Genomic DNA, 25,727 nt, shown 5'->3' on the forward strand with positions numbered 1-25,727 from the left:
TGTGTCGAGACCAGCCAACAGGGGGTGTTCCTCAAACTTCATAGTTTTACCTTCTCTGGGACCTTCTCACACAGAGACATAATAACACCACACACCTCCGGACAGTCAGGTAAACAGTTAACTACGCTTTGAACCGAAACTGTCATTTAGGTTTTCGCAAGTTTTCACTGTTCACCCCGCTGGTGGAAAGAGTTTCCCACTACTGTCAGGACTGCAGAGTCACTCCCTATCTTCCGCCATAGATTGAAGACCCATCTCTTCAGGCTACACCTTACTGTTCCTCCTGAAACCTCTCCCTCCCCTCTACCCCCTGTAGAGTTCCTCTACTGTTATACTTTTTAAAAATAATTTTCTTCTTATTATTATTCTAACATTTTGACTGCCGAAGACGTCTGGCCAGAGCATGGATTACTTTTTCTTGCGATGACTGATAGAGATGTGCACTTAGACAAATGCATTTGTTGTACGTCGTTTTGTCTCGGTTGACACCTGTTGACTTGTCCTGTACCATGCTAGCTAGAGACTTGTAGCTCGCTAAAGGTGACAGCTGGGAAACCGAAAGTTGGTGAGCTTAGAATTATAAGGTTCTATCTTCGTTTAGGGCAGTTCAGAGATATTGAGCGTCAAAGTTTTTACATTCCATTATGTTCTATGAGATGGATCCTTTGTTTTTTATGAATTACTAACTCAAAAATTTCAACATTTTTAAAATAACACCACACAGGCATTAATAAACACCTAATGGATCAGATTATGTAAAAAACTAAATTTTGACAAAAATGGAGATAGAACCTTATAATTCTAACGTCACGAGTTGTCAAAAGCACAACTGTATGCACCTACTGGCGTGAGGATGAGTGTCTTCTCTTTCTGTTTGCCTGATTACCCTGTGAGTTGTTCACTGTTATGGGTGTGTGTGTGTGTGTGTGTGTGTGTGTGTGTGTGTGTGTGTGTGTGTGTGTGTGTGTGTGTGTGTGTGTGTGTGTGTGTGTGTGTGTGTGTGTGTGTGTGTGTGTTGTGTGCACAGTGCAGAGGAGACCATGGCGGTGCCGTTCGTGCAGGACTGGGACCTGGTCCAGACCCTCGGAGAGGGAGCGTATGGAGAGTGAGTATTTTCATCTCTCATCCTCCTATTCCTGTATCCCCCCCCTCTCTTGCATCTCTTTAATTGTCATCCTCTCCCTTTCTATCCACCACCATTATTCATCTCTTGCGCGATCACATTACAGTTGTGTTCTGTGTAGATCATGCTGTTCATCCCTGTGTGTCATAGCCCACAGCCTGTATTTTTGTATACTTCACTATGTACGACACATTTATCATATATGTATCATATGTATCATAGCCTGGACAATTGCACATTGTATATAATCTCAATCTATATATACCACTGCACATATACATCCAGTCACCATTATATGACATGGTATGACATTGCACATCACGCTACCATTTGCACTTTACTGTATAGATTGCTGTATACTGCTACTTATGTGGAGAGAGAAAGACAGCGATGCTGAGCTGGGAGGTGCATTGCTGGTCAAGGAGGCCTTGTCTTGGCCTGGTCTATCTGGTCCAACCAGGTCTTTAACTTGTATCATCGAGGTCCAGCTTACCCTTTTCTAGACATAGCTGAGTCAATCAATTTAATTTTGTAATGAAATAATTTATTAATATTGCAATATCTTTTCAATGCTTAAATATGCTTTATCGGTGAAGTCGGTTTAAAAAGTCTGGATCTTAGCCGCTTGGAACTCAAGATGGGATGTGGCCAGATTTCTGTGCAGCCTCCTCAGCCCACTGGGCCTCCAGCACAGTGCCATGTAGTATGTTGTGGATGGATGAGATGGGACGTTCACCTGGAGGGAGGGAGAGTAAATATCAGTAACAGTAACTGTAACAGCTAATGGGGATCCATAGAAATAAACACACAGACTCACGTATTATCTGCTTCTGGTCCTCATGGGCAGTGGCAGCCAGAATGGAGGCAGGGAGAGGCTCCTGGTCCTGGATATGGACAGCAGGCTGTTGGGCCTGTGGAATGGCAGCCATGAAGAATCCAGGTGGGGGAGCAACCTGGTAGAGGTTGATGTCTGTGTTGGGAACGGTGCAGACGCTGGCCATCCTCTGCATGTGCTGGTTGGTGCTGTGAGCTTGGCCCTCCTTGTTGCGCTGGGCCAGGGCCACGTTCTGTGCAGCCTCCTCAACCCACTGGGCCTCCAGCACAGCGACATCTAGTATGTTGTGGATGGATGAGATGGGACTCTCACCTGGAGGGAGGGAGAGTAAATATCAGTAACAGTAACTAACAGCTAATGGGGATCCATAGAAACAAACAAATAGACTCACATATCATCTGCTTCTGGTCCTCATGGGCAGCGACAGCCAGAATGGAGGCAGGGAGAGGCTCCTGGTCCTGGACATGGACAGCAGGCTGCTGGTCCTGTGGAATGGCAGCCATGAAGAATCCAGGTGGGGGAGCAACCTGGTAGAGGTTGATGTCTGGGTTGGGAACGGTGCAGACGCTGGCCATCCTCTGCACGGTGCAGACGCTGGCCATCCTCTGCATGTGCATGTGCTGGTTGGTTGTGTGAGTCTGGCGCCACTCCTTGCTCTGGGCCAGGACCACATACAGGGGCATGGTGGCCACGATGCGGCCGTTCATCTCAGTCACAGCCTTGGTGGCCGCCTCAGGGGAGGAGAAGCACACAAAGCCAAAACCCTTGCTGCGTCCACCCTCCATCATCACCTTTGCACTGGTGATTGTTCCAAAGTGGGAGAACTCTTTGTGCAGCTGCTCATCATCCAAGCAGTCATGCAAGTTCTCCACATAGAGGTTGACACCCTGGTAGAGAGAAACCCTGTTTAGTGAGATGTTTTTCATCCCTCAAATACATCAACAATGTTTACCATGACTATCAACTTATTTTACTTATACAGTATATGTATATTTTTTTCATCAACACACACCTGGTATCTGGTCCTGCAGCCCTGCTTTATCTGCTCAAACTGGCGCTTCAGCACAGTCTGGCGCTCTCCTCTCTTCAGGGCACGGCCCACGTAGACCCATCTCCCATTTATCTCCTGGCCATTCATCTCATCAATGGCTCTCTTGGCATCTTCATGCCTTTCGAAGTTGACAAATCCAGAACCCATGGATTTACCAGCCCCATCAGTCATGACACGGACGCTCAGTGCTGGTCCAAATCTTTCAAACCTCTCCTTAAGGCGTTGGTCATCCATATCCTCTCCAAAGTTTTTGATGTAAATATTAGTGAACTCTCGAGCCCTGGATCCAAGTTCAGTCTCTCGTTCATCGCAAGATGTGAATTGTCCAATAACCACTTTTCTGCCACTCAATAACATGCCATTGAGTCTCTTAATCGCTCTCTCAGTGGCCTCCTGGGTATTATACTGCACAAAGCCATAGCCTTTAGAGCCATTCTCATCAGATACTACCTTGCAGGAAAGGATGTCCCCAAACTCAGAGAACATGTCGTAGAGGTGCTTGCTGTCAAAAGTCTCCACTAAATTCTTGATGAAGATGTTACCGACCCCACTATTCCTCAGAGAAGGGTCACGCTGAGACCACATGATGCGCATAGGTCTTCCATTGACGTCATCAAAGTTCATGGTGTCCAGGGCACGCTCTGCGTCAGCTTGCTGTTGAAAGTTGACATAGGCATACCCAAGAGATTGGCGTGTTAGCAAATCCCTGCACACTCTTATAGAGATGATTGGACCAAAAGGGCTGAATTTCTCATGCAGCATTCCCTCAGTGGTGTCCCTGTGGAGATCTCCTACATACAAGGAGGCCATCGATTGAATAGACGCACTAGGATTCATGTCTGCTGACTGTAAGATTGGAAAAAGTTTGGAAAAGTTTGTGAAACAAATAACTGTCTATCTATCTAGCTCTTCACAGAGGACTTGCAGGTAAATGAACAGCATGTGTACTGCAGATGGATTCTAGAAGCCCAGCCAAGAATTCTAACTTCAGTCATTGTTACATCATAGACCATAGCCAGGGTCCATTTAGAGGCCCTTAAGCATGTCTTTCCCAGAGAGAGAGAGTTGACCATATTACACATAGCTGCAACGTTTGCAGGAAAAGCACTATGCAAATAAAACTTTATTATTATTATGATTATTATTATGATTATTATATTCATCACAAGTCATTTCACAGCAATCGGACTGGTTGAATGATGTCTCAAAACCACCAAGGTCATGTCCTCTGTGTGTCTCAATGGGAGCTACAGTCCTGGTCCTTCCATGTTGGCAGAGCCTTCTGAAAAATCATTTCATAGAACACTTTGAAAGAAGTTGAAACATTTGAAACAATGTAACTATTTATTGAACTAATAGATATTTTTTTGTTCATTCTCTAAACAACTGTTCAACTTCAGTTGAATTCAGCACATTGTCAAATGTTTAAATAACTTTAACTTTCCTACACTTTGCACATAACTGTGTAGACAGAGAGCTTCAGATGTAAGACTGACAAACAGTCAGATATTGCTTCCAGCTGCTTTACTTTTTCTTTTCAGTAAACCTCATTATGGTTTATGGATACCCAAGTATATAAAAGTTAGCGTTGTTTTGGGGCCCAAAATACCATAACTGTCCCATCTCACTGCTGTGTACTACTGATATAACTACATCTCACTGCTGTGTAATACTGATATAACTACATCTCACTGCTGTGTAATACTGATATAACTACATCTCACTGCTGTGTACTACGTTCTGTTCGTGATGATTTTAGATTATTTTTGCACCGCACATATTGCCCTGTAATAAGAGCATGCGACCACAGCTCCCTTGTGTCTCGTATTGTCCAAATGTTCCCTGAATTTTAGCTGCATGTTTTTCCAGCATGTAAATCCGTTGTCTATAAAAATTCGACTCCAATTCTTTTCCCCTGCCAATATTGTGTCGTTGTTAAATCCAAATTTCCCGCTAAATTCAGACCAATTACAAAACAGTTTTGCAAGTGCGACGCCTCGCGCATGTTGAGAGCGATTCAGTCTCGATTACGTGAACTGAGTGGAACTTTAACAGGCGATGTCACGTGCGGTTGACTGTTGCATGTAACGTCCATTTCGGACACCAGGGGGCGAGAGAGGAACCGAAACGAGGAACCGAAATCTCCGTTGCAATTCGGTTCGGTAGGTACCGAATGTAAAGTAACCGGTACCATACCGGTACCGGTTTTCGGTACCCAACCCTACTTATCACTGCAATATAATTGCTATTTGTTGCACTTCTGGTTAGACGCACAATCATTTCGGTGCATTGTCTTGTACTATGTAATGACAATAAAGTGAATCTAATCTAATCTAATCACCCCCCCCTATTCTTTCACACCAAGGCTTTATCTTCTCCTTTTACCCCTTGTTTTCTTTCCTTTCCTCCCCTCCTCTCACCTCTCTCCTTCTCCCCCCAGGGTGAGGCTGTTGGTGAACAGACAGACTGAGGAGGCAGTAGCAGTGAAGGTGATAGATACCGCCCAGGGCAAGGAGTGTACCGAGACTGCCAAGAAGGAGGTCTGCATTAACAAGGTAAGCCTATTTGAAACTAGTTATTAGATATAGCCTCTAGATCTGTTGGTGGCATGCTCTGCAGGCAATACTTTGTAAGGACGTCAGTCTGTATGGACTGCAATGTCAAGCATCAGGTACTGTAGTGTTGTAGGTTGGTCTGGAATCTCCTGGACCTGTGATGTATCTCCACCATAAGCAGTAAAGCTATTCTGGGTGTGTGTAACAGTCAGTGTGTGTGTAAACAGGTGCTCTCCCACCCCAATATCGTGCGCTTCTTTGGCCATCGGAGGGAAGGGCCGACCCTCTATCTCTTCCTGGAATACTGCAGCGGAGGCGAGCTCTTTGACCGGATAGGTGAGGGACGGGAGCCAATCACGGGCCTGGGATTCAGCAGTACTGAGGAGAAGATTTAAGGTGTCTATTTATCTGTTTCTCCCTCTCTCTCCCTCAGAGCCTGACGTAGGGATGGCAGAGAAAGAAGCGCACGGGTTTTTCCAGCAGTTGATAGCAGCTGTGGTGAGTGAAGCCGTTACATGACTTCAGCATCTCCATTACCTCCTCCTTTACTGGGCAGTTTGTAATATGTCCCTCTCTGCCCCCACTCTCCACCTCTCAGGAGTATCTCCATAGTGTAGGCATCACCCACAGAGACATAAAGCCTGAGAACATTCTGCTGGACGACAAAGGTGAGAGGGAGGGAGTGTGTGTGTGTGTGTGTGTGTGTGTGTGTGACACCAGCTGTGTTTTTGTTTACTGCGCCCTCCTCTGATAAATGTGTGTGCGCGCCTGGCCGCCGCCCACCTGTATATATTCTCTCCTCAGATAACCTGAAACTGTCAGACTTTGGTCTGGCGACCATGTTCCGTCACCGTGGACGCGAGCGTCAGCTGACCAGAATGTGTGGAACGCTGCCCTACGTAGCCCCTGAGCTCCTCGGCCAATCAGAGTTCTCAGCACCGCCTGCTGATATCTGGGCCTGTGGCATAGTCCTCACCGCCATGCTGGCTGGAGGTAAAGTGTGTGTGTGTGTGTGTGTGTGTGTGTGTAAGTAAATGTGTGTGTGTGTCTGTAAGTAAATGTGTGTGTGTGTGTGTGTGTGTGTGTGTGTCTGTAAGTAAATGTGTGTGTGTGTGTGTGTGTGTGTGTGTGTGTGTGTGTGTCTGTAAGTAAATGTGTTTGTGTGTGTGTCTGTAAGTAAATATGTGTGTGTGTGTGTGTGTGTGTGTAAGTAAGTAAGTAAGTAAGTAAGTGTAAAAAATGGGCGTGGGCGGTTTTATGATTAAACCGAAAACTTTATAGCAGCGGTTTTTGTCCCTCTTTCCCTCCACTTCCTCTTCCATTCACACGAGACTTCTGCTCAGACTTCTGACAACTGTCAACAAACTTTTAGAACTTAACGTTCTAGCTATGTTCTGTATTCTGTAATTCTCGCCGATCAACCTAACAACCGGTGAACTATACCTATAACTTGAAGGAATGGAGACGGACAATGTGACTTAACACAGGTGCGTGATATGATGGAACAGCAGAACATGTTCTATAAAGAGCTGTTGGAACAACAGGAGCGTAGCTTTATACAGTAATATAGTTTCCTATAGCAATACCGGTGACGCTTTGTAGAGATAATGACCGAGGCAAGCAACCAGACTTTACCGTGCGTGCCCAGACCGTGACGTGCCCTGCTGAAGCATGCACAAAACATGCTTGTTCTTCTGTCAAAAACCTAGACTAGACGTGCCCCGCGGTGGTGTAGGGGTCTAAGCACTGGCCACTAGTGCAAGCTGCCCACCGGGGACTGGGTTCGAATCCCAGCTCGCCAGATCCGGATATGGCTGGGGCACACACGGGGAGCGGCATATTGGGCGGCCGCTCCCGAGGGCGGTATAGGAGTATTTCCGGACAAGGATCCGTCGCGCAACACCGCCCCCGGGGTGCCGGAATAACGGTGCTGGGCTCGAGGAGCCAGTCAGCTAGTCTGCCTGGCGGCCTCCTCTGGGGCTGCCGGCCACGGGGTCGTGCGGCCGATCCTTCGCAATAGGCAGGGGATAATTGGATGCTGGATAATTGGATGCTAGGTTGGGTTCAATTGGCTACCAAATTGGGTGAAAAAGGGATAAAATCTGAAGAGAAAAAAAAGAAAAAAAAACTAGACTAGGCTTGAAGAACAGCCTAACGTTGTAGGATCCGCTTTTATGCCCATTTCTGTCACTGCCATTTTTGTTATTTTGTTATTATTTGATAAGCCTACTGGAGGCTATATAGGCACATTTCTGTTCTTGTGTGAAAATAATAATGATGCAGTCGTGATACTCTAAACCGCGGTTTAACCGTAAGTCGGTTTTTATGTGGGGACGGTTTATCGGTATCAAAAGTTGGACGCCGTCCTATGTAACACTGATGACCTGCTGCTGAACGGCTGTGTGTCTGCCTGCTGGAACGGTGTGTTGCTCTTATTTCAGAGTTGCCGTGGGACCGGCCTAGCGAGAGCTGCCAGGAGTATTCAGACTGGCTTCACAAGAAGACCTACCTGTCGCCCTGGAAGAAGATCCAACCCACACCCCTCAGTAACACTCACTCACTGACTTCTGCCTTTTATAGTACAGTCTTACTATGTCTAGATGTAATCTTCTCACTCTCACTCTCTCTCTTTCCCTCTCTCTCTCTCTTCCTCTCTCTTCCTGTCTCTCTCTCTCTCACTCTCTCTCTTTCCCTCTCTCTCTTTCTCTCTCTCTCACTCTCTCACTCTCTCTCTCTCCAGGTCTGTTGTCTAAGTTACTGTTGGCGTGTCCAGACGGGCGGATCTCCATCCTCGACATCAAGAGAGATCGCTGGTTCAGCCAGACCTACAAGCCAAGTAGTCATCTTTAACCCTCAGTTATAACCCCTGACCCCAACCCTCCTATATTATTTGAAATTAATCACATTTCTTTTAAATTCGAGAGAGAGATAAACAACTTATTTTGTCCCGCAGGTGTGAAGCGTCTGTCGGACTCTCAGGGCTCCCCAAAACTGCTCCGTTCAGACAGGTAAGAGTTGTATTGTGTGTGTGAGTGTGTGTGTGTGTGTGTGTGTGTGTGTCTGTGTCTGTGTCTGTGTCTGTGTCTGTGTCTGTGTCTGTGTCTGTGTCTGTGTGTCTGTGTGTCTGTGTGTGTGTGTGTGTGTGTAACACTCTTCTCTGTGTCTCTGCAGTGGGGACAGGATGCACATCTCCAGCTCCCAGCCGGACTCAGCGGTGGGTGTGTGTGCGTGGGAGGGGAGCGTGTACATCGGCCCGTCGGAGGGCCAGGTCAGCTTTTCACAGCCCGCCAGGCCGGAGCACATGCTGCTGGGGAGCCAGCTAATGGGGACACCTGGAGCCAGCCAGGTAACACACACACACACACACACACAGACCGACACTGTACACATGCACACTCTTAACCACGTCTCTCTCCTCCTCTGTGCAGACGCCCTGGCAGAGGCTGGTGAGGAGGATGACGCGCTTCTTCACCACCCTGGGCTCTGAGGCCTCCTGCTCCGCCCTGAGAGACGCCTGCCTCAGCCTGGGACTCACCTTTAAACACACCTGCACCAACCAGGTACACACACACACACACACACACACACACACACATGCACTCACTCACTCACTCACTCACTCACTCACTCACTCACTCACTCACTCATACACTGGCACTCACACACACATGCTCTAAACTCACGTTTAATAATCAGGTCTGCTCTATAATTGTCTGTTCTGTATCTATTATTTTTAAATGTCGATATGCGATGTTCTTAAGATTTCAACCTTTTGAGTTTTGATGGCGCCCTTGTTGACGTCCCTTCCTCTGCCTCACAGGTGACAGTGAGCACGTTGGACAAACGCAACAATAAACTCATCTTTAAAGTCCATCTGATGGAGCTGGACCAACGAGTACTACTGGACTTCAGACTCTCCAAGGTGCGTGTGTGTGTGTGTGTGTGTGTGTGTGTGTGTTTTGCTGGGAACATGCTTGTGTGTTTGTCTGTTTCTGTGGAGATTGTTAGATTAAGAGGAGATTGATTCGTGTGTTTGTGTGTTTCCAGGGCGACGGTCTGGAGTTCAAGCGTCTTTTCCTGAAAATCAAACAGAAGCTCAGTGACATCATCAGCAACCAGAAGATTACACTTCCTGTTACATGACCGGCCAAACATGTGTAAATGCGGGTGTGCGGGTGTGTGAGAGAGAGGGAGAGAGAGACTGTGTGAATGCCACAAGAGGGAGAAACCTGTACTTCAGACGATATCCACGCCCACGTCTGTTTTAGAGAACATTGGTAGTTGGCTGCTCTGACACTTAGCTGTGTGTATACATGTGTGTGTATCATGTCTCCATTGTTACTAATCTGTAGGGTAAATAAGAGCCCTAGATGACCCTGTATAAATGTTTGTGTTCATGTTATCCCTCGTATAAAGAAGACCCCCCCTGCAGTGTGTTTAGATTATGTATAATATGCTACTGCCCATAGGCTTTAATAAAGTGTGTTGTTCAATATGACGGAGTGATGTCAAGTCTTTATACCAACATGAGAAGGTCGAGTCGGGGACTGGGTGGGATTTTTTCTTAGCTGTCAATCAAAGAAAGTCATTCATGGTTGATTCATCATACCTCACAGATACCTCCTTTCCACCAACGCAAACCAAGTTGTAGTTCTGGGCTGGTGCTGCTAGTGCTAGTTCTGCCAAATGATGCTGCCTTGAGAGAAAATTTGATTATCGATTTGCGCTACCCTATCAAAAAAATGCTACCTTATGTGTTTCCATTTCCAATTGTGTACATCCCACAAAGGTATAACTCACAGTATTATGGCATCATTATTTATGTTTTTTTGATTACAAACAAATATGGTAGCATTTTTAGATTGGGTAGTGCGAATCGCTAGACACTATCTACTATTAATTCACACTACGGTAGCATTTTAGATTATGTTTTTATATTATATTTCATTAACTGTAATCAAATTCTATGACCAAAGGAGATGTTCGATTAGCCCCTCTGGGTTTATTGTCTTCCTTGCACCTACTCTACCTATGAAGTATTATGGTTATTGTCTGTATGAATTATTTTTTTACTATGTGATAAATATGAAATTATTTTTTTACAAGGCAGCTTACATTGGCAGAACACCGGCCCTCAAACTGCCTTGGTGGAAAAGGACTAACAGTAGTATGGTGCTTCTGAAAGGACACACACCTCCATCCGACACAAAATGTGTTTATTTTACATGTGTAGAGCAGACAATGGGAAACTGGTTTTGAGGCCTTTCCCCTCTACAGTAATTCATGTTTCAAACCACTTAAACAGTTTGTGTGTGTGTGTTTATGCAGGTTTCCATTGTATATATTGAATTGTAATGATTAACAGTTGTGTTATATAGTGGGTCCCAAGCTATAGAGTAATTGTAACTATTTAAAATACAGCATGTGTAGAGTAAGTTACTGTGTGTGTGTGTGTGTGTGTGTGTGTATATATATATATATATATATATATATATATATATATATATACTGTAGATGAACATGTGATGTTTTTTTTATTGTTTGAATGACAGCACTGCAAAACAGGTCTTTTTTTTCAATGGCTGAATGCCATTGAAGGGTCGGGCATAAGAGGTCATAGGTCAACTAGTTTGGTGCCCCACAGCCGTTGAATTTTAATAAAGGGCTACTGTAGATATAGAAGCTATCCTGAGCAATAGGCCACATGCTGACAATGATGTGTAATAGTAATAGATCACAGTAGCCATAGTGATGGACCAGGTTACAGCAATAAACCACACCGATTGGTCATAATTGATTGATGCTGTGTTATAATAACCTGCTTAATCATAGTCACTCATTATCTGGTCAGGGTCTTACCTCTGCATGTGACATACCCTTCAAGGAATTGATCGAAACAGCTAACTGTTGATTTGAAACCAAACTAAACCAAATTGATTTTGAATCCTCCCATAAAAAAAGACCAATCTGTGCAATGCTAAATCTGACGTAGAACCAGTTATAACTGTGAATGCACAGCAGAATTATGACTGAATACTTGCATGCTTGAATACTTGTTTGACCAGCCTCTTTGACCAATGAACATCACCTATACTCAGCAAATCCACGGTCTGACATCTCTTAGTTATTGACCCTTTCAGCGAGTCCTTCAACATTATTGTATTAGTAGCCTACTTGTAATGCACTTTTATTATAGTACTGTATGTGTCATTTGTATTTCCTGTTGTTTCTATTGTATAACGTTTGCACAACATGGCTATATGAACAAAATCCCCAAAATGAGTTCTGATTTACTTTGATTTGATTTAGGGTGACTACCACCCCTCCCCCCACCGCTGTATTTCAAACTGATGGTAGACTTCCGAATCTGAACTTAGGAGCCTGTTGCCATGACAGTGATGGTGACGTTGACAGGTTCATTGTCATCTCCAGGGGGGAGGTCCGGAGGGGGGACGGGAGTGGTAGCTCGGGGGGAGGCGGCTCGGGGGGAGGCAGCTCTGGGAGATGCCATGGCGGGACCTGCAGGAGAACACGCTGGGTCAATCCACATGATTTGGTCCTGTGGGAGGAGCTCTGCCACTAACACAGGCGAGGTTACCTGTGATGGGGGAGGGGCTAATGAGAAGTGACCTCACCTGGGCTGGGGGAAGAACCGAGCTCTTCGACTCCTCCCTCGTGTTCAGCACCTCCCACCGACTCGTCCTCTGGGAAGTTAATGTTTTCCCTGGACTGGCTGTGTTGCCTAGACACACACACACACACACACACACACACACACACACACACACACACACACACACACACACACACACACACACACACACATTTTACACATACATAGCTTTGGGGTCAATATCTGTCTGGAAAGTGGGTTGTTTGAAAATGATTTCAGATATTAAAATGTCATTGTCTAAAAGATACAGTGTTTGATAGAGTTCCATACTCACATGCCAAAAAGCAAGTCATGCAGTCCTGGGGGGTAGAAGCACAGAGGAAGGTAAGAAACTGGTGACATCACCAGCAGAGTGACATCACTTCCTGCCCCACAAAGGGTTATTCGGTAACCGTATCAACAGACGGGTTATAGATGAACATAGGTTGATAGATTACCATTACATGAAGGTCATGACACTTTTAACACTAGAACAGCCTCAGGGGTCAAATGACCCCCTCTTTACAATGCTAAGCTGCTATTTACACACAACGGCCACTAGTTGGCCGCTTGTAAATTAGCCTGCTTCCTACACAGAAAAACTGCAAAATAGCTTTATATTAGCTTATCCTGATGTGATTTTGAAAATGTAAGGATACTGGGTGGTAGAACGCACATATCTAGGAAAAGACACGAAAGGAGGGTCCTGAAATTTGATCGAGTGCAAAGATATGAAATTTTTATTTTCTCACAGGGGTCAAAATGACCCCTCATGGCTGATTAAGTGTTAAACCTGTGTGACTCACGGGGGTTATTGTTGCGGTTGCGTATGATGTACAGAAACAGCAGCACTGTGAGGATAGCGGCGATCAACATCCCCCCGATGGCTGCTCCAATCACAGCAGGGTAGGCGTTGAAGGGCGGGTCCGCTGCAACACACCACAGTTACCATAGCAAAGCAGCACGCCGACACCGGTCACCACCTCGACAGCACTGTATAGCTAAACCATCACATGTAGTATCTGTCCTGTCCTGAGCTTTCACCTGAGTGTCTACACCCTCAACAGTCACCTCTGACCCCGGTCTCAGTCAAACCGTCTGTAGGGTGAGGCTTAAAAAGACTGGCATAGAGAAACCTAAGTCAGAGATATCCTCTCTCTCTCTCTCTCTCTTTCTCTCTCATGTAGGGTCATGGCAGGACAGGACAGGTACCAGACAGGCCATTTAGAGGGAGGGAGAGGAAGGGAAGAGGGAGAGGGAGGTATAGAAGGGAGCGGAGGTGTAGAGGGTGTGTTTCATGGGGGAGGGGTTGTGTGAGATTGTATTGTGTGTATTCTCGGATCGTGTGTCTGTGTGTGTGTGTGTGTGTGTGTGTGTGTGTGTGTGAGTGAAAATGTGAGTCTGTGTTTGTCTTTCACCTGAGTGGAGGGCAAAAAGAGAAGAATAGAGTTAGAGTCTCGTCAGGACAACGCATCATCAACATGGACAAGATGGAATCACAGCATTATGGACATAATCATCAAGCATGTAGCATAACGTCGCAGAATGCACTGAAACGGTCTCTGTCTCACCTGTCCTGTCTCTGTCTCACCTGTCTCTCTCTATCTCATCTATCTCACCTGTCTCTATCTCACCTCTCTCTTATCTCCTCTCGCTCTCTCTCACCTGGGGTCTTTGCGGGGGAGGGGTGTCCGACGGTGCGGTGATTGACAGCTGTGATGCGGAACTGGTAGGCCACGGTGGGGTTGAGGCTGCCCAGGGTGTGGCTGCGGTCCCCCGGGTTCCTCAGCGCCACCTGGTGCCAGGAGGGGGAACCGCGCCTCTCCTCCCTCTCCGCTGAGACATTGCTCCTCTTCCCCGGCGGTGCCTCCAGCCGTCTACGCTCCAGGATGAAACCTGTGATCCCACCCACCACCACCACCACCGTCCCTCCCTCGTTCTCTCCATCACTCTCCGTCTGCCACTCCATCTCCACGTCACTGCGCTGACGGCTGCTGTACGCCAGTCTGACCAGGGTCACGTTGGGCGGCATGGGATACCCTGACAGAGAGAGAGAGAGAGAGAGAGAGAGAGAGAGAGTTTGTCTTAGTGAGACTTACCAACATATCTGTGTGTGTTGACGTTTATATCTGTTTGCATGTAGTCATTATGGATGGTACTGTATATCAGGGGAGGCTGCTGGAGGGAGATATCGGAGGACACCGGGATCATTGTCACGCATGGAACGGATTGAATGAGGAACGGTATCAAATGTGTGAGACACACATAGCGTGCTGGACTGGCGGAGTTGACTTCAACCTCCGCCAGCCTCCCTCAAGTCTCCACAGACAAAGCTGCCTTGTGTTTATAAAGCTCTCACTGGCACAGCACCAGAATATCTGGATGACCTTTTGCTAGCATATCAGCCCAATAGAGCTCTCAAGTCTTCTGACGCTGGTTTCTCTGTACAAAAGAAGAGATTTGGTGAGGCTGCATTCTCATTGTATGCACCCAGATTGTGGAATGCACTGCCAGATTGTGGGATGCAACCTCAGCAAATATGTTCAAGTCAAGACTAAAAACCCATCTTTTTAATATTGCCTTTTAATGACTAAATAATTAAATGATGATTATATAATGACTGGAGCACTTTGAGCTGCAACGTTTGCAGGAAAAGCGCTATACAAATAAAAGTTATTATTATTATTATTATTATTATTATTATTGTTCTTACTGTTGACCCGCAGAGTGACGGGAATCTCGGCCCCTCCCACCGCGTTGGTCGCCGAGCACCAGTACTGGCCGCTGTCCTGCACGCCGTCTGTCTCCTGGACGGTCAGGTTGGTCCAGGCCGCCGCCCTCTGCAGCAGGTACTTCCTGGGCGTGTCCCAGACCTCCTTCCTGCGGTTGTTGTACCAGGTGATCTGGTCGGCCGGAGGGTAGTTGGCTTTCAGGATGCAGGTCAGCTGGACGTCACTCCCCTCGTACACAGACACGACACTACGCTGGGTGACTAACACTGGAGCCTCTGGAGGGAGGGAGGGAGAGAGAGAGAGAGGGAAGGAGAGGGAGAGAGAGTGAGGGAGGGAGGGAGAGGGAGGGAGGGAGGGAGAGGGGGGGAGGGAGGGAGGGAGGGGGGGAGGGAGGGAGAGGGAGAGAGAGAGGGAAGGAGAGGGAGAGAGAGTGAGGGAGGGAGGGAGAGGGAGGGAGGGAGGGGGGGAGGGAGGGAGAGGGAGAGAGAGAGAGAGAGGGAAGGAGAGGGAGAGAGAGTGAGGGAGGGAGAGGGAGTGAGAGAGAGAGAGAGAGAGAGAGAGAGAGAGAGAGAGGGAGGGAGGGAGAGGGAGGGAGAGAGAGAGAGAGAGTGAGAAAGAGAGAGTGAGAAAGAGAGAGATGAGAGAGAGAGAGAGAGATTGGGGCGGGGAGACCGGGAGAAAAGAACGAATGGAATGTTTTAAGTTTTAATGTTTTTCAAGTTTCACGTTTATTGTTACATCCCGTTATAAGTATATGAGAGTCAAATTCGTAGGCTTCAGTTCCTCGACACTGCAGCAACCAGAGAAATAAAGTGGCGGAAGTACCCAGTGTGAGTCGGCAGGTCTTGGTCCGGGTGTGTAGCGGGTGTTTAGCGTGGCAGGTGTAGGCGTGCCCGTTGTGGGTGGCACCGGAGCGAAGAACCAGGATGTTGGCGTTCTCCTCTCCATGGCCGTGCCCCTGTCCTCCTGGCCCCTCCCACCTCAGAAAAGCCCTCGGCGCCCCACCGACCCAGGAGCAGGACAGCATCAGGTACTGGTTGTTACGGGTTACGTACGCAAAACACACCGGCTCACCTGGGGGAGACCCTAACAGAGAGAAAGAGAGAGAGAGAGAGAGAGAGAGAGAGCAGGTCTTGACACTATGTCGGTTGTTATGTGAATGGACACACACACACCACACACACACACACACACACACACACACACACACACACACACACACACACACACACACACACACACACCACACACACACACACACACACACACAAGCAATGACAAATAAAGTCCATTCCATTCCATTCCAAAACACACACTAACATACACACACACATACAAGCACGCGTCCTCACTCACATGTGCGTGCAGTGCAGTGTGTGGTGTGGTTTAAGGCCGGGTGGGAGCCCACGCAGGTGAACATGGAGTTGTTGGAGGTCTCGGCTCCGGGCTGCACGAGGGTGGCGTTGTTGGTAGGCCCCTCCCCTTCCTGTCCCAGACTAGGCTCTTGCTGTGCCAGGCCCAGCAGTCCGGGGGTCCAGTGGAGGAAGGGGGAGGGCAGGCCGCCGGGCCAGGAGCACTGCAGACTCAGAGAGGAGTGGTTCAGCGCTGGCTGCACCGCACAGGAGGGGGAGCCGTCAGGAGGGTCTGTGGGGGGACAAGACACAGCGTAACACAGGGCAGAGCAGTGCAAACTGGGAGATGGTGTTTGCGAGGTCAGAATGGAGTTAATAAGTAATAAGTAGGGGTGTGTGTGTGTGTGTGTGTGTGCGTGCGTGCGTGTGTGTATGTGTGTGTAAATGTGCTTGTGTGTGTGCGTGTGTATGTGTGTGTGCGTGGTGTGTGTGTGTGTGTGCATACGTCCGTGCGTGTGTGTATGTGTGTGTGTGTGTGTGTGTGTGTGTGTGTGTGTGTGTGTGATTGTGCGTGCGCGTGTGCGCGTGTATGTGTGTGTGCATGGTGTGTGTGTGTGTGTGATTGTGCGTGCTGGGATCTGTAGTCCAGCCCAGAGGGGGGATCAGAGAGATTAGAACACCAGTAGGAGCATTACTGGTTCTACTGGAACATATGGCAGAGTGATGCAATATGTATGACAAACACTCTACACTGTGGTTTGTCTGTTATAGTATAGCTATATATATATATTATATATAGTTGTATTTATTTATAGTTATATTTCCTTTAGTGGTCTATGGGCCAGGTAAGTCTCCACATTGAGCTCAAGACCTCTCTACCGAGGGGACAGTTTGGTGTGTGTTACTTTACCAATAAGAGTCTGATCCCCTGTGCTGTCTAAGGATGGTGACAGGGTGTGTGTGTCCTGAAAGGAAAGAGACTCCTAGCTTACTGCAGTGTCATTCCAGACAGCAAGGGGGCAGTGGTGAGTGGTGAGTTTCAAATGCAATGCGCGTGTCATCACAGGGAAAACAGGAGAGCAGAATGACAAGCACCGGCCCCCCCAGTAAAACCAGCGCTTGCCATGACTGCGACATCACAGTGTGACATCACACCAGCTGGGTACCTGCGGCCGTCAGAACCTCCAGAGAGTTCCATCTCCTTCCCCCCGACACTCCGACCAGTAGACCAGTAGACCTGCTGCACTCCACAATCCGCTGTGTGTGTGTGTGCGTGTGTGCGTGTGTGTGTGTGTGTGTGTGTGTGTGTGTGAGTGTGCGTGCGTTTGTGAGCGTGCGTGCGTGTGTCTGTGAGAAAGTGTGCATGTGTGAGGGAAGGTGTACTAAATGGAAAAAGGTGAGAGGCAGTGAGGGGGGGAATAGATGATAGAGAAACGAGGAGGAGAGATGTCGAGTGTTAGGGTTAGGGTTAGGCTTAGGGTTAGGGTTCTAGTGAGTGTTTGAGGTTAGAGGATGAGGGATACATGGATAGATGCTACTGTCCATCTGTTGTTCTTCAACTCTGCTTTTGTCCTAGCCCAACCAAGGTGTTGATTCGCTGATTAGCGTCATCAAGAGTGTTTACAACTAGCCTGGGCCAACCGTTAAGAACACTGGGTTAGTGGTTAAAGGGTTAGGGGTTAGATTCACAGCAGACAGGGAGAAGGAGGGTGGTGTAGGGACCAGAGGAGAGTGATAGTTAGACAGAGCAGGCGTAAGGCGGCTAGGGGGGGTTAGGGTTCAGACTCACAGTAGACGGTTAGGGTGATGGTTTTGCGTGCGCGGGTATTGAGGTAGGTGTTCTGGGCGAGGCAGGCGTATTTCCCCGTGTGCATCCGGAGGATCTTGGTGATGGTGAACGTGGGGCCCATGTAGACCTGGGAGTTGTTATAGAACCAGACATACTGGCTGGGGGGGTTGGACTGGGCCTGACACAGCAGGGAGACGGTCTCTCTCTCTAACGCAGAGTAACCTCGCTCGGTCACGCTGTAGGGAGTCACGTCTATCGATGGGATGTCAGGGCCAACTGGGGAGGGTAACACACACACACACGCACACACACATAACACACACACACATACATACACACATGCGCGCACACACACACATCACACACATCACACACACACACACACACATACATACACACACACACACACACTGAATGAATATGCACACACACGAACATAGGATGTATTTGTGCACTCACATTGTGCAGTCACATTGAACATTATATACATGATAATAATAATAATATACTAATAATATAATAATAATAATAATATAATAATAATAATAATAATAATAATAATAATAATATTTAATATATTACATTGCACATTATATATAGTCACATTATTGTGAGTAAGGATACTCACAGATGATATCCAGCCAGATGCGGTCAGACCGCTGATGGTTGACCGGGTTGCGGGCGGTACAGCGGTACCAACCCGTGTGGTTGCGGGTGACGTCGGTCACGTTGACCAGGCTGTTGTTGCTCTGTCCGAACGTTTGGACCAATCCGCTGTGAGTCTCGTGCTCCCAGACGAAGCGGAGAGGCTTGGTCCCGTTCTCCAGGCCGCAGCGCAGCCACACCGACGACCCCTCCGCCGGAGACGCATCACTCAGCAGAATATAGGGCTTACTGACCGGGACTACATTACATATGAAAGAGACAGTTACTTTAGACCACACACACTTTCTTGCACACACAGTAACTTTATACCACACACACACCCTACGCACACAGAGTAACCATAAACCACATACACTGTGACTTACACACACAGAAGAATACATTACATACGTTACGTACATACTATACACACACATCATTCAGCACAATATAGAGTATATATAGTGTCAAAAGTACCAGTCAAAAGTTTGGACACACCTTCCCATTCAATTGAAGATACACACACACACACACACACATACAGTACCTAACTTTTGACTGGTACTGTATGTGTGTGTTTGTATCTGTGTGTGTGAGTGTGTGTGTGTGTGTGTGTGTGTGTGTGTGTGCGTCCGTGCGTGTGTGTGTGTGTGTGTGTGTGTGCTTGCGCGTGTGTGTGTGTGTGTGTGTGTGTGCATGCATGTGTGTGTGTGTGTGTGTGTGTATCTTACCCAGTACAGAGAGGTGGACGTAGTAGTAGATGAGTTTGGCTCCCTGGTCCGTGTCGTACAGCGCCTGGCAGGTGTACAGTCCCTCTGCGGCCAGCGGGAGGCGCTCTATGCTGAGCGAGGCGCTCCTGGAGATGACCGTCAGGTCCCCCAGCGTCTTCGCCAGCTTCTGGATCTTGGGTCCTTTCCCAAAGTTATAGACCACGGCTTTAATGGTGTCCGTCCCGCGCTTGGTGAAGCCCCAGATATACACATCAGGTAGGGTGGATCCACACTCCAGTATCACGGCCCTGTTCACCACCCCGTCCACATGCGAGTCCTTATACACCACCTCCCCCGGGTCGATGATCTCCACCGCTACAGGAGAAAGGGGACACGGTTAGACACACACGTGCGTGTAACGTGCACACGCGCGCACACACAAAGGAGTAATGGAGAGGACGGTGTCGTGTGCCCCGCGTCGGGGTCGGGTTACACGATGTGTTTCAACAGTGCGGTAGTCAGGAGGGTCAAACTCTCCCAGGAGAAGGCCAACAGATAAAGGATTCTTCTTCTTTTTCCACTGGCACTGTCAAACCAACCCCCTGTTGCTCTACCTCTCTCTCCCTCTATCTCTCTCATTCTCTCTCTCTTTCTCGCTCTCTCTCTCTTTCCTGCTCTTTTCTTTTCTCTCTCTCTCTGACCAATGAAATAAAGAGAAATCAAGAAAAAGGGGGCAGAGAGAGGAAGAAAGCAAGAGGAAACCGAGAAAGGGAGAGAGAGGGTCAGAGAAAGAGAAAGAGAAGAAATAGAAGGGAGGTTGACAGAACTTGAGGTATAGAGAGTTCATAAATGGAGGCCTGTTTAGATAGAGATAATCATTTGTATAAGACATTTATTGAAGAATCTTGGTCCATGTACAGAGAGCGAGGGAGAGGAGAGGCTTACCGCGGGTTGGAGAGGTGAGCAGGCAGGCGAGCAGACAGAGGGAGGGCAGCCCTAGCACTCTGGCCACCATGGTACCATGATGATCCTCCGTCCCACACCTCCTCCAAAAAAAAGAACAACTCTCTGGGATTTCAAAAACCACCTAACGACATGCCCCAAATCATCCCACAAGTATCCCACAAAACACCTGTGAAGTATCTCTAAATATCTCTGAATCCCAACATCCCGAACATCCCGAACCCCCCAATCTCTAGAAGTCCGACACAGGTAATCCCGGCGCAGACACTGCTGGGACGACTGAGAGAGGGAGTGAGGGAGTTAGGATCACTAAACTGATTTGGAATGAATTATGCATGCCCCCTCCTGCCTTTCTGTTTGTGTTTGGGGCGGTGGGGGGGCTGGGGGGTGCGGGGGGGAGGCAGTAAAACAGGATAGAATAACACCCTGATACCACACTCATCTATTATAGAGGATAGACGGATGGATTGACAGGGTTGCATTCCATCACACACACACACACACACACACACACACACACATGCCCGCACACACACACACACACACACACACACACTAGTCAGTCAATAAAGGGTTAAAGCTGTGTGACTGAGTCAGATCAGCAAGCGTACATTGTAGACAGAAATAGTTTTCTGCTTTTCAGTATAAAAGAAAACTGTTGCTTCTGTTAAGTGCCTTCTAAAAATGTGCACGCGTGTCTGTGTGTGTGCACGTCTGTGTGTGTGTGTGCGTTCATTTCTATTCTACAATGTTTGGGGAGCAGGGGCAGGTGTCCTGAAATGACAGTGTCCTGAAATGACACTCTCGCCCCAAACATAACACTGGGATAAGTTCATAGTTCATATGGATCTGTCCTCTTCCCTCCAGTGTCCAGTGGTCCTGAGTTGTCACCCGGGGTCAGCCTCTGTGGGGCGGCTGTGGCTCAGGAGGTAGAGCACACACAAACGCGCTGATTGCAAGGTCCGCGGTTCGATCCCCGGCTGGCCACGTGTCGAGGTGTCCACGGGCAAGTCAGTCAGTGAACCTCAAATTGCTCCCAATGAGCGGGCCAGCACCTTGCATGGTAGCTTGCCACCATGGGTATGTGAATGTGTGTGAACGGGTGAACGAGAGGCCATTGTAAAGCGCACTGGAATAAGGCGCTATATATATAAGTCCATTTACCATTTTACCAGCCAGCCCCGCTCCTGAGGAGGGATACTCTGGTCTGTCTCTATGGGGATTACAGTTTTGGGAGGCTGGCTGAGTACCAGGAGGGAGAGTATTAAGTAACACCATTGACAGGATTAGGATTAAAAATAGGTTCAGAAATCTGGGATTTTAAAGCAGCGCCCCAAGTGAACTCAGTAGCAGTATCTGAGCTCACCAGAAGCATGAGGGGTGGGGCCGGTGGCAGAGCGAGGGGGTGCGCCGATTGGCTGAGGTGATACCTGGCTGACAGTCGTTCTCACTGACGTCTCTGTCAGGGATCATAGAGAAAAATATATTTGTAATCTGAGCTGCTCTCTCACAGTAGTCTGACGCAGTGGCGCCTGAGCGTTCCGGGAGCCCCGATTGTTTTCTGAATAGCCCTGTGTGTGTGTGCCTGTGTGTGTTTGTGAGTGTGCGCATGTGGGTGTGTGTGTGTGTGTGTGTGTGTGTGTGTGTGTGTGTGTGTGTTTGTGTGTGAATGACATGAGCACGTAACGTGAGACGGTCATGAATTAATGTAGGCCAGTGGATCAGGTTTTCTACACTTGGCAGAGCGGTGGGCCGAACACAGGCGACACGCGTCGCTGGAAGCCTACGCTTGCACAGACTTTAGTCAGCACTCGAGTTGAGGGGGGATGAGGTCAAAACCATCCCCCTTCTAAAACTGTCATCCCCCCTTTCCATCCCTTATGTCATTTTATCAATGAACGTGGTATTACTGCTATTTCAACATTTAGTTTTGCGCATATTGAGTAAAATACTGTGGGCGAGGGGGGGGCCAGCACACATGCAATGACATTTTTACCAAGTCACTGACACTGACGTCACTGACGCTGTGGGGATGCTAAAATTGTCCCCATATGATAAAATCCACCATCCCCCCTGATTTTCTTTTACAACTTGAGTACTGACTTTAGTTCTAGTCTCATAAGAATCTCAGAGCATAGTTTATTCTATTGACGACATTTCTCCATCGATCAAAAAAGAACAGAGGAGTCTGGCCAGAATTTGAAAGGTGGTGGTTTTATTTTGTAAAAAAAAAAGATATATGAAAGCATAGTGAAATACTCAACAGTGCACAACATGACTGGCTGAAGTAGAAACAGGTGTGTTTTCTCAGGTCTCCATGCGTGGTCAGTTCTCTATAGGCATCGGCTTAAACACAGACATCCACACCCAGAACACTTACTGTATATATGGCTCAGACAATACAGTACTTCGTTCGAGAGGTCCTGTGAAAGGGATAGTTCATTAAATATACATTTTTATATGATCTTTCAGTTCCATTTGGTGCTCAAAATGTACATATAGTAATACGATTGGATAGGAGTATTTGTGAGGTGTTTTAGACACATTGGTAACACGTAACATTATGTATAGTATATACATGTATATATACTATATATACTGTATATAGTAATGCTGTAATTACTCTAGTAACAACATTGTATTAGGTGAGTGGAAATTCATGTTAATTTACATTAGATATTTAGTGAACTAACTCTAGAACAGAAATAAAAACATACTTAGATCTGGGTGGGATTGAGATTGTCAGTCTAATCTATTTTACTTATAACTTGTTGTCGATTGTTGTTGAAACGAAGCATGTGCAAGGTAACCACTATCTTATACACACTGTCTTTTCACACCTTCACATACAGAATACAGAATACCACAGATAAAAAACATCAATGTGATAAAACCAGTAAACCATCAATAAAAATGTTATCCTTGAATAAAAACCCAAACAAAATAAAAATAATAACGGTACAAAAGCACCAGCACAAACATGAAACTGTGGGAGGGACACAACAGAATAGGCAGGTCCTTTTACTCTCCTATCGTCTGATTGGTCAGTTTACTTGGAGCTGGGCAAGTGTGTGACAGGAGGAGAGAGAGCCAGAGAGAGAAAGAGAGAGGGAGAGAAAGAGAACAGGAACAGGATAACATTCGGTAAGAGGGCGTCTAGGGGCAGAGGTGAGGACAGTGGGGAGTCAGCTGCAAAGAACGACATCGGCAGATTATCTCATCTCTTCGTTTTAAGATAATTTCCGACCAAATCGAATACTTTCATATAAAACCCCCGAACTCAATCCAAATGAAACCCATATCATCTGTGAATTCAGTTTACTCTAACATTCAGAGGCAAGCCCAACGACCGCCTCTTCACAGAGGAAGGACAGATAACCGACGACAGAAAAAAAAAGATTAGGTTGTAGAGTTGGAGATATCCCTTAACTTCCAAACATCAGCTGATCTCTCGTCCTTTGACCCCAGCTGTCACCTAGGTAACACTATAACGGGCCGTTCAGACAGAGTAGGTAGAAGTTGCATCTCACCACTGGTCCACAGTCAGATATTAGTTCGTCCCCTTAATAGTTAAGGTGAGGGTTAGGGGTAGGGTAATCTGATCCCAGATATGTGGTTGAGGTAGGATGAGGTGTTGAGGGGGGGGGGGTTCAGACATACTGTTCTTTGGGGAAGGTGTAGGGGGCCACGCCAGGGGGGGGGGCGAGGCCGGGGACAGAGGGGTATCTGAAGATGGGGGACTTGTGTGAGGGTGGGGAGAAGGTGTTGTTGGAGGTGGGGAGGGTGTAGGGGGAGGCCGTGGTGTGCTGTGAGGTGGGGTATGGATGCTGGGGCAGGAAGGTGAGAGGGGGGTTGATGGGGGGAGAGTAGGGCTCCGGGTAATCCTCCTTGTTACAGGCCAGTCTGTAGCTCACGTAGTCCGTGTTGGGGAGCTCCTCGTAGAACTTTCCGGAATACGGCTGAGAAACGCAGGAGAAAACATGTCGTCAGACATCAGAATACGACAGACCACGTCACACATCGTTACAGATCGCACTCCACAGTCAGGCAGACGCAACATACTTCTTCATACTACTTTACTTTACTTGTTTGGAAGAAATAATGTAGACTGAAGACCCAGGCTGCACCTTAACTGTCCCTCCTGAGACATCGACTAACCCCCATGTACTGTTTCTCCTGTGTAATAATAATTACATATATATAATTTTTTTAAAGAAAAGATTCCTTCTTCTAGCACGACGACTGCCAATGGACCCAGGCCTGAGCATAGATTACTTTTTCCAGCTGTGACTGGTGGACAGATGATTCACTTACTTAGTCAAAAGTATTTGTTGTAAGTTGCTTTGGAATAAGGTGTCTGCTGAATGCCAACAATATAAACATGTAAATGTACTTCATATACAAATCTACTAACTGAGCCAGTAGAGACAGACAGGTGTAGCTCCTTACTGAGAGATGCTAACACTAGGGATACACCGAAACCCCTTTTTTTCACGCACGCACACACACACACACACACACACACACACATTACCTGAATTTCATCATTGGGATTTTTCCTGTTAGGTGGAGGGATCACTTTAAGGGAGGGAGCGGAGTCCGTTCTGAGAAAGAGAGAGAAGGAGAGAGAAAGAGAGAGAAAGAGAGAGAGAGAAAGAGAGAGAAAGAGAGAGACAGAGAGAGAAAGAGAGAGAAAGAGGGAGACCGAGACAGAGAATAGGAGGTTCACGCAGTATTCAAAACTCATCACGCAGTGACAGTTTGAAAGTATCTAATTCCCCAAGTGTAAAGAATTGACCGCTGGCTCCCTTGTACGCTGAACAATAATAACCTTTAATCAACAAGTGCTTCCTAAATAAACAAAAGTAAGCCATTCAACTCAACGTACACTGCGCCCCCTAGTGTCCAGATGTGCTAAACGTTGTACATGCTCAGCATATCATTACACCATCACGCCTATCCCCCTTTTTGAGAGAGAGGGAGATCGAGAGTGAGAGGGGTACATACGAGTCTGCGTCGGCCTCTCTCCTCAGCAGCTTTCTCCTGGCGACCACGAGGACTGTGATGGCCACGATCAGAACCAGTCCAGCGACTATCAGCAAGCCCACCACACTCATGAGATCAGCTTTCCCGACCTGCCGGACTGGCTTTTCTACAGAGAGAAAGAAAGACAAAAAAAGCACTGTTACTTTCTTTCACTCATCCTCTAGAGTCTAGACCAGACATAGCACTGTTACTCTCACTCATCCTCTAGACTAGACCATTAAAACTAGAACAGCCGTGCCTTTTTACCTACTAAAAGAGCCCCCTCTTTAGAATG

General features: G+C 47.4%; 4 protein-coding genes across 4 annotated transcripts in view; 1 reads left to right on the plus strand and 3 right to left on the minus strand.

The window, feature by feature from the left end:
• Positions 1-1,040: 1,040 nt before the first annotated feature.
• chek1 (checkpoint kinase 1) lies at positions 1,041-9,849 on the plus strand (the record flags this gene model as incomplete). The annotated part of the gene is made up of 13 exons (XM_080550972.1): positions 1,041-1,105; positions 5,450-5,564; positions 5,792-5,900; positions 5,998-6,062; positions 6,163-6,232; positions 6,369-6,557; positions 8,006-8,110; positions 8,305-8,400; positions 8,518-8,572; positions 8,736-8,910; positions 8,993-9,124; positions 9,385-9,486; positions 9,612-9,849. 13 exons carry the CDS (start codon positions 1,041-1,043, stop codon positions 9,705-9,707), a joined length of 1,374 nt encoding a protein of 457 aa, XP_080407098.1. The 3' UTR covers positions 9,708-9,849.
• LOC308175296 (polyadenylate-binding protein 1-like) lies at positions 1,255-3,846 on the minus strand (the record flags this gene model as incomplete). Its single annotated transcript, XM_080550990.1, has 3 exons — positions 1,255-1,281; positions 2,384-2,845; positions 2,971-3,846. The coding sequence occupies 3 exons, from the start codon at positions 3,844-3,846 to the stop codon at positions 1,255-1,257; spliced, it is 1,365 nt and encodes a 454-aa protein (XP_080407116.1).
• A 2,088-nt stretch (positions 9,850-11,937) lies between the features above and the next one.
• vsig10l2 (V-set and immunoglobulin domain containing 10 like 2) lies at positions 11,938-20,459 on the minus strand (the record flags this gene model as incomplete). Its single annotated transcript, XM_080550986.1, has 12 exons — positions 11,938-12,083; positions 12,200-12,306; positions 12,512-12,536; positions 13,023-13,145; positions 13,882-14,256; positions 14,930-15,223; positions 15,774-16,034; positions 16,305-16,592; positions 18,090-18,365; positions 18,718-18,993; positions 19,466-19,819; positions 20,390-20,459. The coding sequence occupies 12 exons, from the start codon at positions 20,457-20,459 to the stop codon at positions 11,938-11,940; spliced, it is 2,595 nt and encodes an 864-aa protein (XP_080407112.1).
• A 3,598-nt stretch (positions 20,460-24,057) lies between these two features.
• The window catches only part of nectin1a (nectin cell adhesion molecule 1a), a gene marked incomplete at both ends in the record, with an annotated part of 5,297 nt that continues 3,627 nt past the window's right edge, over positions 24,058-25,727 (minus strand). Inside the window, 2 exons of the mRNA XM_080550987.1 lie at positions 24,058-24,366; positions 25,411-25,559. Coding sequence (XP_080407113.1) covers positions 24,058-24,366; positions 25,411-25,559 — 458 coding nt within the window. The remainder of the gene's footprint in view (positions 24,367-25,410; positions 25,560-25,727) is intronic.

This window comes from Nansenia antarctica (assembly GCF_963989245.1).
Source record: "Nansenia antarctica genome assembly, contig: SCAFFOLD_177, whole genome shotgun sequence".
Lineage (NCBI taxonomy): Eukaryota > Metazoa > Chordata > Actinopteri > Argentiniformes > Microstomatidae > Nansenia > Nansenia antarctica.